Raw genomic sequence first — 18,213 nt, forward strand, 5'->3', positions numbered from 1 at the left:
TTTGTTTTGCCAAAAATCTAAGTCATGAATATTAATTAATTAACATGTCTGTACTTTGTAGCAGGAAGCAGTCTCGGAGGATGTATACATGTTTGTACATGGCTTATTGAAAATCATTATTCTTTACTTTGTGATACATTAACTGCTATTACACATTTCAGATAACACAGCATCTGGGAGGAACTTGTTGCCTTTGGGTTAGAGAAATGGCAAAAGACATTATGAAATGCATTTGTGCACATATCCCTTTCGGAATTAGATTTGATTTATTGACAGGAAACTATATGGTGGTGCACACAAGATTAGCTGCAATGACTGAACAACAGCTGACCTTCACCTAGGCATCTACTGCCTTCAGATCATTCTCTTCATCCCACCTCACTAGGGTACAATTTTCAAAAGACCTATTAACAATTTTGAGGATTTCAACCTTCTAGCCTGATACAATCAAATCTCAGAGACTAGGCAAGGCTGGGCAAAGATCCCACTGCATTGGCTATAAGCAGGGTATTAACCGCACTGTCCTGGCCAAATTCGACTATGGGTTATTTATTTGGTGAAGTTTTTTCTCACTTCTCCACTTGATGTGCTGTGTAGTGGCAACACTGGTACATTATGGCTTCTACATGTCACCCTGTAACACATACTGTACAGGGTGGAGTAGTGGAGGTCCACTGCTATACATAAAGTGATTTTGGTTTGAGAAAAATAATATAAATGGAACTGATTATCATTAAGGTTGTTATACTGTTAAACATATGAAATATTCTTTAAGGTTTAGACCCAAGTTTGAAAATGGAGTTCAAGGAAATAGTGTATTTTCCTCATTCATCGAATGCATAGCTCTATCTCAGTGCAGAGTGCCAACATGTGCCAACTCCATAATTGAATAGCCGATAATGAAATAATTAGTTTTGCTCGGTGATTGATTGCTAGAAAACAGCTAGAAATGCTGAAAACCATTGATAACAAGAGAGAGGTCAAAAGAAAAATGAGCTGGCTATATCGGCTTTGGTGCTTTTAGCTTTTTTGTCAGTTTCCAAGTTTCCTAAAAACAACAACAAAACTGAGTTAATTCATCACTGTGACTCACCTGATGAAGTCGTGCTTAAAACAATCTGCCTCCCACTGAACATCTTTAAGGTTCATTTATTCTGTTTGTTTTTGGTTTGTTAACAACAAAACAATACCACAGTACGAGTTTCTTACTTTACATTTTTGCCTTTTGCAAATCACCTCTGGATACATTCATGCTATGGACAGTGTGTATAATCTGTGCCTTTTTTATTCACAGCTCATTTACTGTATTTATTAGATATCTCAGAGAATGGCAGGGTGAGAGAATGGCTGGTGCTGCATAACTGGTGAGAGAGGTGGGACTGTTTCTGCAGATGTGAGTTTTAAAAATACTGGTGTTGTCAATATCTGCAGAATGCCATTTCTTCTCAAGCAGCAATAGACAAATGAAGTTAAAAATGAAACCCTTAACTAGTGAACTTCCACGCCTTGTATTTTTTTTTTTGCAGGTAAGGAATTAAAAAAGGAGGAAATCCCACAAACCCCAACTCAAGAACATGACAGCTCAAGAAAGACTGCAAATGAGGTCTAACTCCTCCTGCAGGTTTGATGATGTAGTATCTGAAATGCCCTTTTTGAAGGAGCCTCCACGTTCTGGCCAGGAAACCTGGTTCATATATTGAATCGACAACTTTTTTGTCTAAAGAAGCGTTTTCTGTTGTTAAAACTTAAAGAATTGTGCTTTAGTTTCCAGCTGTGATCTTTGAAGCTCACTGCTAGAAAGCTGTCATCAAACACATGTAATTGTTTTCCAAATTTGTATTTTTTTCCCCAACATAATTTCACTAGGAATGACAACACCCAAGATGAAAGCGTGGAGCAAAATTGTGGCCTAACCTGCTAGGCTGAGGGCTGGCCTCCCGGCTACAGGACAAGGAGACCAGGACCCCCATGCAGGGTGACCAAGGGGCAGCTGCTGAGGTGGAGGTGCGATGCAAGAAACGTGCAAGAGAGAGGGATCTCATAGGTATTTATAGCATTTGGAAGAGGAAAGGATTGTCAGGAGCGATTGCTAATTACTGACGGCTGAGTCTTGATTGAACTTGGTTGTTGTCATCCCTCCCGAACTCTTGTTATAAACAACATTTAAAATTTGAACTTCATTTCACAACAACAGTTCACTCTATGTACTAAGGGGGAAAAAAGATTCACAATATGCTGCTCTTTCTTTCACAGAGCAAACAATAATAAATCCAAAAGGTAATTATAGGTATCTTTGTAGTCTGATTTATGTAATAAAGAAATTTGCAGGCCTAAGTTATCCTTCATTATTATTATTATTCATACGGAAACACAGGACAAATTGCAGAGAAGTAAATTTTGTTCTTCGGGCAAGATGTATCCTCGACACCGGTAATATAAAAGACCCATGTGTGTAAGAATATATTTCATGTTTTGTTTAATAAACAATAACTATGTAAGACTATATAGGGCATACATTCTAGGTCACGGAATAACACATTTTCTGTTTCATGGTAGAAAATGCTTTTTTTTCTGTTGTTCAAAACGAATTGTACACGAAGGGAGCCCAGCAGGCGACTGCTAGTTGTTTTAGAGATTAGCAGGGCGCTTTGTCGAGCCCTGTACTGTGAACAGATCTCTATCGAGAAGGACTGAATCCCTCTTCATAGTGATAGTTGTGCAGCGATGGATATATGTAATTCGCTGATTCAGTGATAATAAAATAGTGCGTTTCTCTTCTTTAAAATATTAAAATTATAATTAGAAAAAAGTAAAGGGAGAAAACGACTGGGACACCTTGTGGTGGAGGTGGAAAACTTAACTGAAGGGCGGGCTGAACCCCAAATCAATTTGTAATCAACTCCCATTAAGTTCACCTGCTCACCTGGAGGACAAGATGGCGGCCGTTTCAAAGTACCGGACTTCTAAAAATGTACAAACGGGAGCGATATTAACTTTAATTATACTTTTAAAAAAGAAATAAGTATAATATACTGTAGTTGTATCATTGCAGCTTCGGTCAGGATCAGATTTTAAGGAACAGGATTTAGTTTGCTGGGTAAGTCGACGTTTGGTTATTGATGTTACGTCGTTTTCTGTTTTAAAATCTATCGGTTTTAAAAGCTTGAAAAGCATCTAGTCAGATTATTGTCACTTAATTTGAAATGAAATATAACCACTCCTAATTTGTTTGTTCATTGTCTTGTTTATGTAGTGTTACCTGACATTTGCATTCAGTTCTTATTCAATATAATTCAAAGCTCGATATAATAGTGTTTTTAGATGTGCTATTCATCAATGGTTTCGATTGTCGAAAGGATGTATGAATTTCAGTTATTTGTGTTCTAGTAATACAAATAAGTGCAGTTATCGTCACAAATATAATGGAAGGGACTTTTAAAATAGGCAATTAGTATTGCAAAAGCTATTTTCCTAGTGACAGAAGTTTATTCCTTAAATGTAAACTCGGTGTGCTTTAATAAATATTGTACTAAGACCAATAATCAATTTTTGCTTACACTGAATTTCAGGCTGGTCTTAATAAGGAGTGTATATAAAAACGTTTGATGCTGGAACTAGCAAACACAGGCATCTTACTGTCCGCCAATTAAAGTATATGATCAAAGTTTTTTTTATTTTTGCCTTCAGGAGTCACATGGGAACATCCCGTTGCTCCAGTCTTCGTGAACTTCATCTTCAAAGAAGAAAAATGCTTGGGAAATACATTTTACGGGTAAGGTGAGTTCAGTTTATCTTACATAGCATTTTAAAATGCTTGGACGTATTTACCTGCTAAAGTGGACCTATTTTTGCGATCTTCTAAAGCCAAACAAAAGCCCCTTAAACCTTTTATGTGAAGGTAATTTCTGGCACCCTTAAAGCACAAGGTAATCTTGAAGTTTCAGATGCCTATTCTAAACTATTCAGTTTTTTATTTAGTGTCTTATTACAATGAGTTTAGGTGGTTTCTATTGTTAACTTATTAAACGGGGAATAGCCCCATCTTGTAAAACATATTTAAAATCCCAGCTGTAGTTGTACCTTTTACAAGAAAGAAATGTTGCCTAAAAAGTAAGCTGCCTCTCTAATGAAAGTTGTACATGCTTTGTATTTAATACTTAATATTTAATACAATATATCCATTGTATATATGCAATGGATGTGACAGTTTTGTTCTTGGCCATTTGTTTCATTAGTTTTCCATTCTAAAGGAATCGCAGTGATATTTTGAAGAGATGTTGTATAGTTGATAGTTTTATCCTTTTACAAAGAACTTTTCATTTGAAAATGGTTGGCTGTGATGGGTTATGCTTTTACAGTAGAACTTACTCTAGCTAAATATGTATTGCCTTAATGAGTGTGGGCAATATTTATTCTGAGGTTTGCATTTGTGCTACACTCTGGTAGAGATAAGAACACAATTTTACAAATTGAAAACATTAGTGTGCTTAGTGAAGGGCCTCTTGCAAATCAGTGCTGATATGCGAACATTAAAATGCTTAGAGAAGTCACATTTATTCTATTCCGAACCAAGGTCTACTGGTAGTTTTTAAATGTTCTTGTTTTGCTTTGTACAGTAAATGTGTGCTAAAGTTTATTTTTCTTTGTTCTAGGTTGTCCTGCAGATGAGGAACCCTTCTGATCAGAAAAAAAACATCTGTTGCTTTTCTTCATTAAACTCTTTTATGTGAATTTATTGTCTTGTCTTGTGTTTGAACTCTAACCAGGTCTGAGTGCCACCCTCTGGACGTCTTGCCTCCAAACCAAGCCGAGGCACAGACAGGCTTTGCGTTTGATATCAATGTGATATAAGCATTGAACCCAACCCAAAGGCTCAGTTTATTAGCAGTCTTAGTTAATGAAAATGACGGGCATTTGCAGAATCATTTCCAGTCTTCTCAGGGAACGTAGTTATGGGCCTTTACTCTCCTTTGCCTGCGAGGTGTGGTCTCAGTGGTCCCTCCAGAGATAAGCACAACTCGGTAAACAAGCAAGATGTACAGCAAACAACACTTTATTGAGCACACAATGGCTGTAAATGTACTATAGTGCAACAGGATCAGAACCATGTTTGGGACATAACCACCCACGACAGCAGCCATCAGGGAAACACTGGAAATTATCATTTACGATAGTAGAATAAAAAAGATGTAGTGTTGGATACTGCACAAATAGTTACAATCTTTTTTTCTGAAAAGTTAAAGCAGGCAAATAAAAGAGCAGTAAACTTGGGTTACACTACTTTGCAGGTCTATAATAGTGTTTAAACATCAAGCAGTTAATGTAAAATTTAAACATTAATTTAAGAAATATTTACAACAGAAAATGGTGCACAACATTCACATTACATAAAGCAGTTGTTAGATGGATCTACAGTGAATTTTAAACAAGTACAGAAATCCAATAGAAAAGGTTTTCTACTTTTCAGCGTGGAGTTAACTTCTGCTTGTTCCTCTGCAGCCCACACAATCATGAAGCTCCTTATTCAAACCTCTAATTTTAAACAGGACAGAATCTTTACTGTCCACAGAGTCTAGATTCAGTAAATAGACATACAGTATCCTCCAAAGTGAGTGGGGAAGCAAAGAAAAAATATAATTTACAGTTAAGCAAGTGGTATTTGTGATCATGAGATTATTATGAATAAGGAACAAGTAATAGGTTTATTCCATGCTGAAAAGAGTAAAGAGAAAACACATTTTGGCTGTGAGGCCTTCTTCAGGTGTGAGAAAGACACGGTAGGCAGCAAAGATTAAACAGCAATGGAAAGTGAGATGAGACAGCCAAGTGACCTGACAGTCCCTTCCTTCGATTAATATGAATATTTACAACATCCAATTTATGTTGGGTTTTTACAAGCAATAATCTCATCACATTGGAACAAAATCATACTTTGTGCTCAACACAGTGATTTCAAATAACCATTAGCACCAGGACACATTTATTTTAGGTAAATTGCACACAGTATACAGTGTTTTGTTTCATACCCCTTTGAAAAAATAACTGCATTAAGTTACAATTATTGAGCTCAAATGACAGTGTTATCCATCACAATGCTTTGCTGCAGCCATCTACGAGTTCTTACCTATTCCTGTTGTATTCCAACTAAACTTTTCTTCATGCATTTCTATTGGTTTTACATCTGGACGTTGACTGAGCCACTTTTGTCTTATGATCAACTCCTTGGCTGCACTGACTATAAGCTTTTGGTCACGGTCATACTGCATTGTGCAGCGCCACCCAAAAAGTATGGAAGCATTTATTCGACATTTTGTCTGTAGAATGTTATTGCAAGCTTCAGAATTCAAATGTAGGCATACAGACAAAGCATGGAAAGTGAGGTGAGACAGCCAAGTGACCTGACAGTCCCTTCCTTTGATTTCACAAGGGAAAAGAGAGAGAAGGGTCTAACACCACCTGGTGAGGAGACACAGAGGCAGAACTGAAGAGAATGAGGCACACCTGGAATAAGGCAGAGAGGGCATCTTATAGTCCCGTCTGCTGGAAGTCACTGAGGTCCTATGCTCCACAGGGTGCAGTGGGCCTACTTCAACAAGCCTGGCAGCTCTCACTGGAGAAGGAACAGAAGGAAATATCAATGGTGCTAAAGCACTCCAGTTCAGAAAATAATTTTTCAAAAGTTCAAAATAGGTAATGTGATATTTTGCGTGACTGTAAATGAACAACATACTTTTTCTTTTCAGATTATTCAGAGATTATTTGTTAAAAATCAATATGATTTAAATTGTTCGTCAAATATTCATACATAATATGGCACAATGTTTTAAGCTACATACAAATTATGAGTACTATTAGGAAAAGCACAGTCCATTATTTATGAGAGAAAATCTCCATGTACTATAATAGGCTTTTGTCATGAGGAGAAAAGACCTCTGCTGCACACATGCAGCCCCTCCCTTCAATTAGTGGAAAGATTTCATTTTGCAGGCCTTACAAACACACAATCTATCTCAGCAAATATTCCTTCAATATTGCCTTTGGGTGATTTTCCATTTGGACAAATGTTTAATGTGTAGCTCAAAGTAGAAACTGGGTCATCTAAAATGCAGTGTTGATATTCACATATCAAATATACGTCACACGCATATGGTCTTGCACAAATCAATATTTTTGTACTACAACCACCTTTTGAGAAACAAAGGTCAACAGGAACAGCACGATGACATGACAGATTACACTCTTAATTACACTCAAATGTAATTCCTACATTTGCTTCGCTTCGGCGAGGGTGCATACCCACGTTAACCCGAGAGCCCTACAATATATGTTTATAGATTTAATATAGATACACAACCTCAATATATTTAGCAGTTATTTCTGTTTGGTTTTAATGGGAAAAGTTGTACTGATACTTCTGCATAGCGATGTAACATAATATAGTGTAACAATACCGTTACTATAAGCCTTATTTACCGCAATTGATCGGGTTTACAAAGGACTGACCCCAGGACAGTAGACGTATTGGTAATGAAAGTTTTTTTTAAGGGTTATAAATTCTACATAACTGACAAGCAGAGCCAGTGAGTTTTGAAATAAAAAAACCTACGGGATCAAACATTTCCATGTCCCCGACTACTCTACCAACTTCCGAGTTAGGATGTTTAATTAAACACTGAAATGCCCGTTTCTTTTTGAGCGGTTTTCTTACCATTTCTCTACAGCAAAAAGAAAAAGAGCAAATCCTTAAACTATAGTTTCATGACTCTCGCCCCAACCCGTTTAGAACACAATTTAACATTTCGTCGTAAAGGCATAATACATTATGAAGTTAAAACTCATTAAAGACTTTACCCGTTTGCTTAACCTGTTTTCAAACACGTTTACGGTTTTGTTAAAGATGACTTGAACGACGGTTTAAAAGATAAACACTAAAAAGATACAACGACCGTCTTCGCTTCGTTTTGCAACGTCCGCCATCTTACCTGGCACAGCTGAGGAGGGCGGAGTCTCTTCGCAAAACACCTGCAGACTGCAACTGATGAGGCAAAGGCCAATGGTCTTTACAAGTGGATAGTTACTTCCACTTCCACGTCACCTAAACCGCCAATTTATTCCTGTTAAAGCCGGCTTGATAGAGAACCAGCGTCACCAAACTTAGAAGCGGGCTGGTCCCAAGGAGTCTCGATCCCGCAACTGGGCGTAGAGCTCAACCACTCGAGTACTATATTGAATCTCTATGTGACTGATAAGCACTTCAGGTTGTGTGGCTCATAGGGAGTGCAATAATACCGAGTTGTATTCTGGGCCGAGAAAACATCAGGACCTTCATTCACTGACCTCCTCTTGCTGACAATCATGGTGGCTGACACAGGCAGTAAATGATTTCTGGTACACCTCAAGAATGGAACTGCGCATTTTCGATCTGCAGTTATGGAAATACTAAATCTGTTCAATTTTTTAAAAAAATAAATAACTATACCTGTACTAATCCTAAAATAATCTGCCAGTTTTTTTTTTAAAACTTCTGGGGGAGACTCGGAACCGTTAGGACTGAGCTTCTAGATCTGGATAAAAAGGAGACACCACTGCCGAGCGCTACTCTCTCTCTACCAGCAAAAGGCTCAAGTTCATCTTCGTTCCGAGTGAATTGCTGAGAGAATGCAGTAGTAAAAATCACGGATTGTGCACTATTAATGTCCAAACCTCTTCCACAGGCATTGCTTTTGCTAGTGCACCAGCAACACTGAAACAAAAAATCCAGTTGAGCATTCTGCTACGAACCTGTAGAAATTGAACTGTATAGTACAGTGTGTACAACCTGTTGCGGCCCACTAGACTAACCTTAAAAAGTAACCATGATTTCTCGTGTTTCTTAAATTTAGAAATATGTCTTGAAGGGGCTCGGGTATTAGCATTCATTTGTCACACACTTTTTGCCTCCTTAAATCCTTACGGTTTTATATAGATTCCTATCCCTCTTTCTGTTATTTCCTTAATACTTTGTATCACCTCAATACTTTGGTAATGAAGTTCTCAGGCATTGATTACTTTTTTCAGCCTTTCTGAATATTTTTTAGAATGAAAATGTGTGGTGCTTAACGCTCCTATATCACAACTCCAGTGCCCTGAGTTCAGTTCTGGCTTGGGGTGACAGTATTAACAGGTCATCCCTGTGTCAGTGTGGGTGCACTGCTGTCTACCACATGATGTGCTGGCTAGGTTTGGGCTGACCTAAGTTGTCTTTTTCTCCATGGCCCTCCTATGGAGTGGGCTTGTAGTGCAGCCCAGAAGCCCTTCAATCTATCCCACCTTGTGATGTGTGCTTTCAGTATAGGCTCCAGCATGCCCTCAGACGGATCTGTGACTGATGATGGATGGATGGAGGTTGGTGTACTGGATACAGTCGGGGTTTATATTATACTGTAAGGCCCCGTTATGCATCGGTCCTGGTTGTGTCTGCTCTCCTGTGTATCTCTGACCCCCGTGTTGTGGGACACAGCTCTAGGAGGTGCAGTCCCTTGGCGAAGATGTACAACATTGGCTTGACTGTTTTTCATGTCATGGATCCCTTCGTACTCTCAGTATATTCCATTATAACTCAACGCATCTGCTTAAAACCCATTACAGCCTTTGAAAATATAGCGTCTGTAAATCCTCCTTCATTGATTAAACAAACAAATCCTGAGTTCTGTTTTATGTTTCCCAGGACATTAATGAAAACAGGCTGCATAGCAAAGCAGTATTTTCTTAGCCTGATGACAAAAATACATTTAAGCACTATGCTAATAAGTTGTTTTTAAATATATATCCCAGTTTTCTCTCAAATAAATGCATAAATCAGCCAAGTCTTAAAAAAAAACTTGGTAAAATACAGAATTTATTTATGCCGTTGAACATTTCAGAGAACCAAATCGGCTTGAGGTAATATATCAAATTTATTTCACTATTTATTTCATAGATATACTAATACACTTATAACAATACACATTAAAAATAATGGGCATACAAACATTTACTCTGCAATGAATTTTTTAAAATGAATGACTGAATCATTTTATAGTCATTACATATATTTTACTCAAAAATAACAGCACAAAATCACATATTTCAAATAAAATACATTCATCGTCCATTTTGAGATAAACCTTTTTGAAGTGGATATAGTTCACTGATAATCCCTTTGTCATCCAGCAATGAAATCCACTGTAAGGCAATTTCAAGTACCAGACTGCCACCTGCTGAGCATCAGTGTGAAATCAAATTTATTGTAAACTTTATTAACTGTATACAGTATATTCACAATTATTTGCACGGGAAGAGTTGGTCCTGTGAATGTGTGGTGTATTAAATCTAGATCGTTTTATTTTCAGAGGCAGCAGTTTTAAAATGTCAGTAATTCCAAATAACAGCATGGAGAGTGTGCACATTAATGCACACCAACCTTGGACCAGCAAAGAGCTTTAATAAAGTGTTTTTTCCTTTCTCTTTAGAAGTAAAATTCAAGGGGAAGAGGTCTCCCTTTAAAAGTTTGGTTTAGTTTCCTTTAATTCTGAAAATACCCTCATTTTTCAATCATTGCAAAAGCTGTGTACACATATCGTGTTTAAGCATCACAATATAGATATATTGTCCAATGAAGCAGCCTTACCAGTGTTGTACTGCTTTGATTTGTTTGATTACTGAAATAGTAGCAATCGTTCTAGAGGAGCTGAGAATATGGCTTGCTTGTTGCTTTCTCGTAGCACCCCTTCTTGTTTCTCTGATGATCCCGAACTTATAAGTTGAGCCCGACACCGACAATATCCTCCACTGTAACCCTGGATGGAAGAATGACTGGTTTGTGTCTGGCGCTCGTCTTTATTGCTTTTTACCAGCATGCACAAGCCCTGGGTCTCTGCTAGAATGAAGTTCCTGAAGGACATGCAGCTTCTACAGTGATCTTAGGCACCAGTGATTGCTTCCAGTAGCTGTGCTGTCTGATTAAATTTACCTGAACACCTTTTAAAACTCATAAATGTAACAGTACCAAGTGCTGGGTTTTACTTGGCTCTGGTTAAGGTTCAGTTGTTCTGTGTATATTTCTTTTTCTCTGTTTCGATAACTGTCAAAACAAGCTAAAATTAGCATAAAGCACAGGAATGCATTAAACCAGCATTTGGAATAGTGAGAAGCTGCTTAAGGATACCCACAGCTCTATTGTTGTTTGTCTCACTGTGAGGAGAGGTTGATACAACAGAACAGTTTTTATGTTATAATTATGCAAGGGAAGCATTTTTATGCACGCATTTGTTTCTTTTGATAAGGTTTAGATGGATAGTGATTGTGTATACAGTATGTATCATATACTGTACATGTTTTAACACCAAATGATTTTATCTTCCAGAATCTTAATAAGAAAGACTGTATTAATGCAGAGTTATATAAGCCCAAGGTTGTTGACAGTATTTACTGCAAAAGCTCTTAGAGAAACAATCTGTACCTGGGAAATCTTATGAGCCATTCAGTAATGAGAGCTACATTTGCCCACTGAAAATCACATTGCAGTTTGCCTAATTATCTTTCACAACAGTTCATTTTTTCTTACTATAGACTTATTATACTTAATATAATTGACCATTTTGCTATGTATAGTTTTTCAAGGTGGTTGCCCTGCACTGTACAAATGAATGAAAAATAAAGGGAGGTATTATGTTGTACACAACATTTACATGCCTGTCTTTTTGCAGCATCTCTTGATTTTCTACAATACAAACAACAGAAAATACTTTGGGCAATTTTTGTCATAGGTAGAGAGAATGCATGAACCTACAGCAAAAAAATCACAGACAACAGAATTTCATGTCCTCAACCACCACCCCACGTACTGATAAAGCACAAATAATTGTGCACAGAAACTGGACTACATTTCTCAAGTTTCATCTGCAGGAGCCATTCTAACACACCACACCCTGCTAATTTCATATAGAAAGGAAAATAACTTTAAGTTCTTTTCACAGTCCACAGTGAGATTCATCCTTTTGAAGAGCTTTTAAATAGGTAATTTTCCATGCAATATACTAAAATATACTACTTGCAAATATATCAATCTCAACACAGCTTTATACCATTGATTGCTATTTGTCCTTTACACATCATGTTCCTGTGTAAAAAACGGTTAATGTCATGTAAAAATGCAACTAAATCTAAACCTAAAAGATTAACTGAGGGTTTTTATGCGGAAACTGTACAAAACTTTCAAATTCATACCAAAAAATTTCCAGCTGCTGACACTTTGGTAACAATATTCATAATGCTGAAGACATTAACCATCTGTGGAGCAAATCAGTGTTATTGAACAAATGCTTCCTGCAGACAAAAGGAGAAAGAACTGATCTTCATACTGGAGAATTAGGAATGAATCTTCTCCTATTCTGACAAGCACAGAATGTTTTGAACTAGTTTACTGTACTGTGATTATATTTCTTCTTCAGCAGCAGAAGAAGGATGTTTGTCCAAAATGTCATGAAACAAATTATGTTTTAATCATTAAAACCTTGAATACAACATAAAACTTTCCGCTTCAGCTGTAAAAATGTGTATGTGTTACATCATTCCGAAATGCTACAGAAATGTAAAAGACCAGGAAGAAAATTTATTTTCTTCTTTTTTGCCCCTTCTGTAGCAGAAAATTAAGGTGACATAATTCTTTAAATGCTTTTTGAGAACGATATCACAGCTGCTTTTCAGAATATTTATTCTAGTATGTGAGACAGTACTCTACATTACCATTTTCAAACCTGCTTCTACTATGTGCTAAAAGGAATATGCAGTGTCACAGGAAATCCACTTGAAAACGCTTTTCACCATCTAAACTGCTGTCTTGTACAAAGTCTGATGTGACAGTAAATTGATGTATTAAAAATAGTAATCATTGATTTCATGTTTTGTGCCTTATACTTTGGGACCCTCTGTGAAAGTAGTGGTTCAAACCTCACGTGTAGAATGAGCATTTTGTCCTCCGTAGGACTATAACCTTCCTTTGGAACAGAATGGGCTGCTGGACATTGTAGTGCAGTCTTCTTCTAGTCACTGCAAATCTCTAAGTTATTTGATGGCCAGGTTCTGTGTAAAACAGCTATAAAATACTTCATACGCTAAATAAATTAAGTTAGTTCACGAAAGGAATATCAGCTCAACACTCTGGTATTCGGCACACATTTTCTCATGGGACTGTGAAACCTTACTTTCCTGTGTTAGATAACCATGGCCGTATGGACCCTAGATTATAAATAGACAGGGGCTACAGTTTGTTAGGCACCAGGAACATTTCAGTTGTACCTCTTTCATCGGAAGAAACTCAATGTGGCAGAAACTGTCAGCATTTTGAATTCTAGGCCTATTTTGATGAATCTTTGCAGACATGAGTTTATTAGTTTGTAAAGTGCTCTGTGCTGCTTGCATGAAGGATGACATTGATGGACTGGAGCTGGGTTTCACAACACGTCTTTGCTGCCAGCTTGCAGTGGGCCGTGGGCGTTGACAAGGGCTCACTGATATACCACCTTCACACAGAACGTCTCCTCATTCTTGTCTTGCTGGTCATTGATGAAGATGAGAATCTCCTCGACTCCTGCACTCTGGCTGGGTGCAAAGCGAAGGCCAATGGTATATACCTCCCCAGCTCCAGTCTGGAACAAGACATTTTAAACAGGACGTTCAAGCAACACAACAAAAAGGGTTGACATAGCATTTGTTCAGTTTGACACTGTTAAAACATTTTACCCCTACTAATAAAAACATTAAGACTATACTAATGTTTTATTATGTCCTCTGTTTTTGCTTTGTTTAGAATGAATAGAGAAACGCACCTGACTCAAAAAGTGAGTTGTTTAACAAATAAATCAAAGATTTATTCATATAAAGTAGAAGGAAATTTTGATAAAATTCATGAGTAGGGGGCTGATTAGTTTAATGGTCTCAGCAGTTAAATAAAACAGGAAATTAACTTGAAATTATTAATGCTGCTAAAAAGATCTACTGTACCTATTTCTGCTGTTTTGCATTTGTTATAGCTGCAGGAAAGTTTAATCTGGATTTTCTTGATAAGTGTTATTTACTCAGTACCTTTGCTAATTAAAATCTAAAAAAAGATTAAATTAATGGATTTTAATAGGAATCGACAGACAGGTCTAGTCTAGTCACAGGGATATAGGTTTATAAATACAATCTGGAAATTTACAACAGAAGACAACTGACTCTAAAGTCATTAGAATTACCACCTATTCTTGAGGATCTAATTTTCATCATGTTTTACAAATGGGGCCTAAGGTTATGCCTTTAAGGCTGAAATTGTCAAAACCAAAAGAAAGGTATTCTCCACTCAATAATTTATGTTGAATGTGCGAAATAAAATCCTGAGGCTGTTGATATCAGTCTGTGGAAAATGCATGTGAAATACTGTTATGAAACTGAGAATGAAGGAAAGAATTTCAGAGAAGTAATTTCATATACCTTTATGCTCTGTCTTAAACAAGAGCCAGCTGTACAGATCCAAACATTCAATTATGAAGTCAAAATAAAGCAGTTTATTTCGTCATGGCTGAAATCCAATGTGTCAATACAGTTTATTAAACTAATGTCTCCATGCATGCAACATTGCAGCACATACACACAAACATACAGGCATATTTAGAAGGCTGAGGTAACGCTCAGTACAGAGTAGACCTCATTGTACTGAGCCAACTCTGGGAGGCAGAGCTGTACCAGTGCTCACCTCAAAAGTGTCCTCTTTGAACTGAAGCAGGTCTGGGCGGTTAGTGTGCAGGAAGAAGGCTCTCTGGGAGGGATAAGGATTGGTGTAGGTAATTTTCTTGTTGCTGCCCTTTCCCCCTCCCACTGGGAGTGAAATTTCAAAGGCCTGGAAAAGACATAAAAGAAAAGAAACACCATTTTTCTCAAAGGAAAAAAAACACCTTCCAAGTGGAAACCGCTCAGCACTTTCACTTGCTGTAAAAAAGATACCAGAAAGATGTATTTCATGCTGAAAAGAGAAGAAAGGAAACACAACGTTTCAGCTGTGGAGCCTTCTTCGGGTGTGAGGTTGCTCAGTCAAAACGTTGTGTTTTTTTTCTTCTCTTTTCAGCATGAAATAAACCTTTACTTGTTCCTTTGCAGCCTACCCATGCTGACGCAGCTGCCTACTTGAACTACATCAGAAAGATGTCAGATTAGTTCTAAATGAATTTCAGTGCAGGAATCCTTCTGTTTTAGTTATCTATGTCACAACAGAATGAAGTCACAGCAGTGTGCCATGCATTCAGAAATTACTGACAGAAAAATTATCGAGTGGGATAAAGGCAGACACTTTAAAGAGGAGGGAGGAGAATTCAATAGGAAATGTATTTTTAACATGCTTAAAAATTAATTAAAACTGAAACCTTAGTCACAGAATTATTTCTGCTCCTACGTGTCCATGTTTTTGTCTTATTCCTTTATTTCTGTCTTGGCTGTTGAAGGACCTCTACATATATTTCTGCATTTCAAAACTGTTTTTATAATGCACTTATTATGGTTTTGCCATAATTAAAATAATACAATTATTTGAAAGAATTCTCTCTAAACAGAAGTCAGAATAAAAATACATTAAAACGTGTGAATAGAGCCATTTACTGGACTGTTACATAGTTTAAATTCTGGATCAATCAATGTCCTGAACAATTGATTTAATTGGGAGATGCATTATATACTCATGACTAATGACATGCATTACTTCCTATTGAACTACAGCAGTAGTAGCCAAGCCTCATTACCTTTGATATAAAGGGCTGTTTACAGGACACGCAGACCAACCAGGAGGCCACAAGCTGATGAAACTCTACATCAACCACGTTCAGGTAGATGAACTTGCTGCCAGCTCTCTGTGGCCGCACACCTATCTGGAGGTCCTGGACTGCATTTGGGGGAAGAACAAACACTTCCGCTGGGTCAATCTGTTATAAGGGAAAATAAGAAGAAATGTCTGCCACTGATTTGCAAGTATAGTCTATTTCCTGTACAGTTTAATTAAAGCATGTTATGACTTTGATCTATTTAAAGCACATCTGACATGATCTATTGTTAGCACATCTTGTACATGCAGTTTGTTTTTAACTACCGAATCTGGGATATCCTTGCCTTTTCTAGTTTTTGTAAAAAGTACTGAGGTAATATACAGATGTCTTCTACAAAGGCACTTGCCACAGTCAGTCGTCCAATCCTCAGTGCAAACAATGCAAGCTCTACAAACAAAATAACCCCTTCAAAGGCATCTCCAGTGAATGTCAAGACCCAGTACTTTATTTTCATTAGAATTATTTAAACACAGGGCATTGCAATTGTGCAACTGCATGTAACATCTCTTTATTGAAATAACATTTCCCATTTTCTCTGCCGCAAAATGTGTCAAACTACAAGAAGGTTCCCCTCATTAATGCAGAGCGTTGGTTGCTAGAATTGTTACGGTCAAACTGGGAACAGGGTAGGGTGAAACACAGGAAATACTGCACAGTGTATGTACCTGAAGCTCGTGGGGATGAGACGTGTAGCACTTCACCTTCCTGACAGCCTGGGTCCCTCGGAGGACCAGCGACAGCCCAGTGAGCTGCCCAGTCAGGCAGCTGACATCCACTCGCTGCAGCGAATGAACATAGAGCTGCCAGATCTGAACAGGAACAGCCAGCCATGGGTCCCTGCAAGAGCAAAAACAATCAAGACCTGCTTGCTTTTTCAAAGAGACTTCATTGCTGCACCACTGCAATCTAGTAAAGTACAGCAAGCTCCCCAGTTAGAGGTACTGTATAGGACCATATGATACCAACAATAGACTATAAGAAAATATTGGCAAAATAAACACAAGGTGCTGTATAAGCATGGTAAAATCTGAAGAAAATTAAAAATAAAATACTGTGCAAATCTGCTATAATGAACGTACAGAAGAGTTATTAAAAGTTATTTCCTTGTACATACTGTACACTTTACTGTACATACAATTTTCAAATTTGCTACCCACCTGAACTACATACCATTTTCAAATCCTACTGTATATACTCAGATATACATTTTGATATAATTTAATGTCTCTGATATGAATATAGACTGACATTGAAAAGCTTTAAGATATAATTTTAAGAATCATTTTCTTTCTCTTCTGCATAACTATTTACATTTCACTAATCATTACATCCAAGGCTTAATTTTGATCCGTGACGACACCATGACGTGTTAAAACTCTGAAGCTGTGCTTGAGCGAGACATGAGGAAATCTCAATGCCAAGTCCAATCAGGGCACAAAACTGACATTGAGATTAGGCACAGCTGATTAATCACAAGAGAGATGAGCGCTTTTTTCCAGTGCAACAGAAAAGAGCTGTCAGTGTTCTAATGTAAAGGAACAGAAAGAAAGGAAGAGGATAGGTGCAGATTGTTCCTGTACAGTCATTCAAGTCATGAGGATTCACACTGACATTTCAAAAGATACAGTAGGTACGGTACGCACGTGTAAATCATGACGAAAAATTTCTTTATTTGCGGGCTCGGACCTACTGCCACTTTCAAAAAAACATCCTGCGGTTCCCCAGGAGCCTGTAGGGTTTAATAGGAACACAGAAATTGATAAGTAAATAGCATTTTTAGTGCTATTTTGAATCTATAAGCTTCAGTGCCTTATTGACAAATAGGGTTATGCTGCAGGACAAAAAGCTTACAACAAATGGTCTCCGCTTGTGTTCTGATCCGTTATTAACAACATCTTTCAGCAGAATTCTGTCTCTATACAGAGATATATGAAAGCTTGAAGCTTTTTGGCACACTGAACAACAAAATAATCTTTCAGAAGATCCTCCCTCACATCTTTTGTTTTCAATGGTTCATCAGCCTGTTTTTAAATTTACCATCTTTTTAGTGTCACAGATGATATTAGGGTCACTACAGCGAACATACACTTGGGGCTCCCCTCCTTGTCCCCCAACTGTCAACCCTGAAAGAAAAAAAATGTTATTCAAATGTTCTATTCAAATAACCTTTCTATGAGAATCCAAGGGATTCTTTCTTTTCTTGATGCAGAACACTTTATGCAAACTGAATCCCACTGCTGACAATCATTACTTTTCTTAGATATAATTAAGTCTAATGAGACTTAGTCCCCCTCCCAGTCGTTTTCTCTTTACACCTGATGAATCGAACCAAAGAACATAATGA

General features: G+C 37.5%; 1 protein-coding gene and 2 long non-coding RNA genes across 6 annotated transcripts in view; 1 reads left to right on the plus strand and 2 right to left on the minus strand.

The window, feature by feature from the left end:
• The first annotated feature begins 2,765 nt into the window (after positions 1-2,765).
• On the plus strand, positions 2,766-4,731 carry LOC107075589 (uncharacterized). The gene is made up of 3 exons (XR_001477092.2): positions 2,766-3,097; positions 3,688-3,772; positions 4,653-4,731. It is a non-coding gene; the product is annotated as an uncharacterized lncRNA (long non-coding RNA).
• A 306-nt stretch (positions 4,732-5,037) lies between these two features.
• LOC138225076 (uncharacterized) lies at positions 5,038-7,974 on the minus strand. The gene is made up of 2 exons (XR_011183661.1): positions 7,852-7,974; positions 5,038-6,610 (listed from the first exon to the last, which is right to left on the minus strand). It is a non-coding gene; the product is annotated as an uncharacterized lncRNA (long non-coding RNA).
• A 1,942-nt stretch (positions 7,975-9,916) lies between these two features.
• Positions 9,917-18,213, minus strand: part of nphp4 (nephronophthisis 4) — a 128,239-nt gene continuing 119,942 nt past the window's right edge. For all 4 annotated transcript variants that reach the window (XM_015337161.2, XM_015337163.2, XM_015337160.2 and 1 more), the window contains exons 25-30: positions 17,907-17,992; positions 17,513-17,598; positions 16,535-16,706; positions 15,789-15,968; positions 14,753-14,896; positions 9,917-13,667 (exon numbers count right to left, since the gene is read on the minus strand). In XM_015337161.2, coding sequence (XP_015192647.2) covers positions 13,527-13,667; positions 14,753-14,896; positions 15,789-15,968; positions 16,535-16,706; positions 17,513-17,598; positions 17,907-17,992 — 809 coding nt within the window. In that variant the 3' untranslated portion in view covers positions 9,917-13,526. The remainder of the gene's footprint in view (positions 13,668-14,752; positions 14,897-15,788; positions 15,969-16,534; positions 16,707-17,512; positions 17,599-17,906; positions 17,993-18,213) is intronic.

This window comes from Lepisosteus oculatus, chromosome 25, assembly GCF_040954835.1.
Source record: "Lepisosteus oculatus isolate fLepOcu1 chromosome 25, fLepOcu1.hap2, whole genome shotgun sequence".
NCBI lineage: Eukaryota > Metazoa > Chordata > Actinopteri > Semionotiformes > Lepisosteidae > Lepisosteus > Lepisosteus oculatus.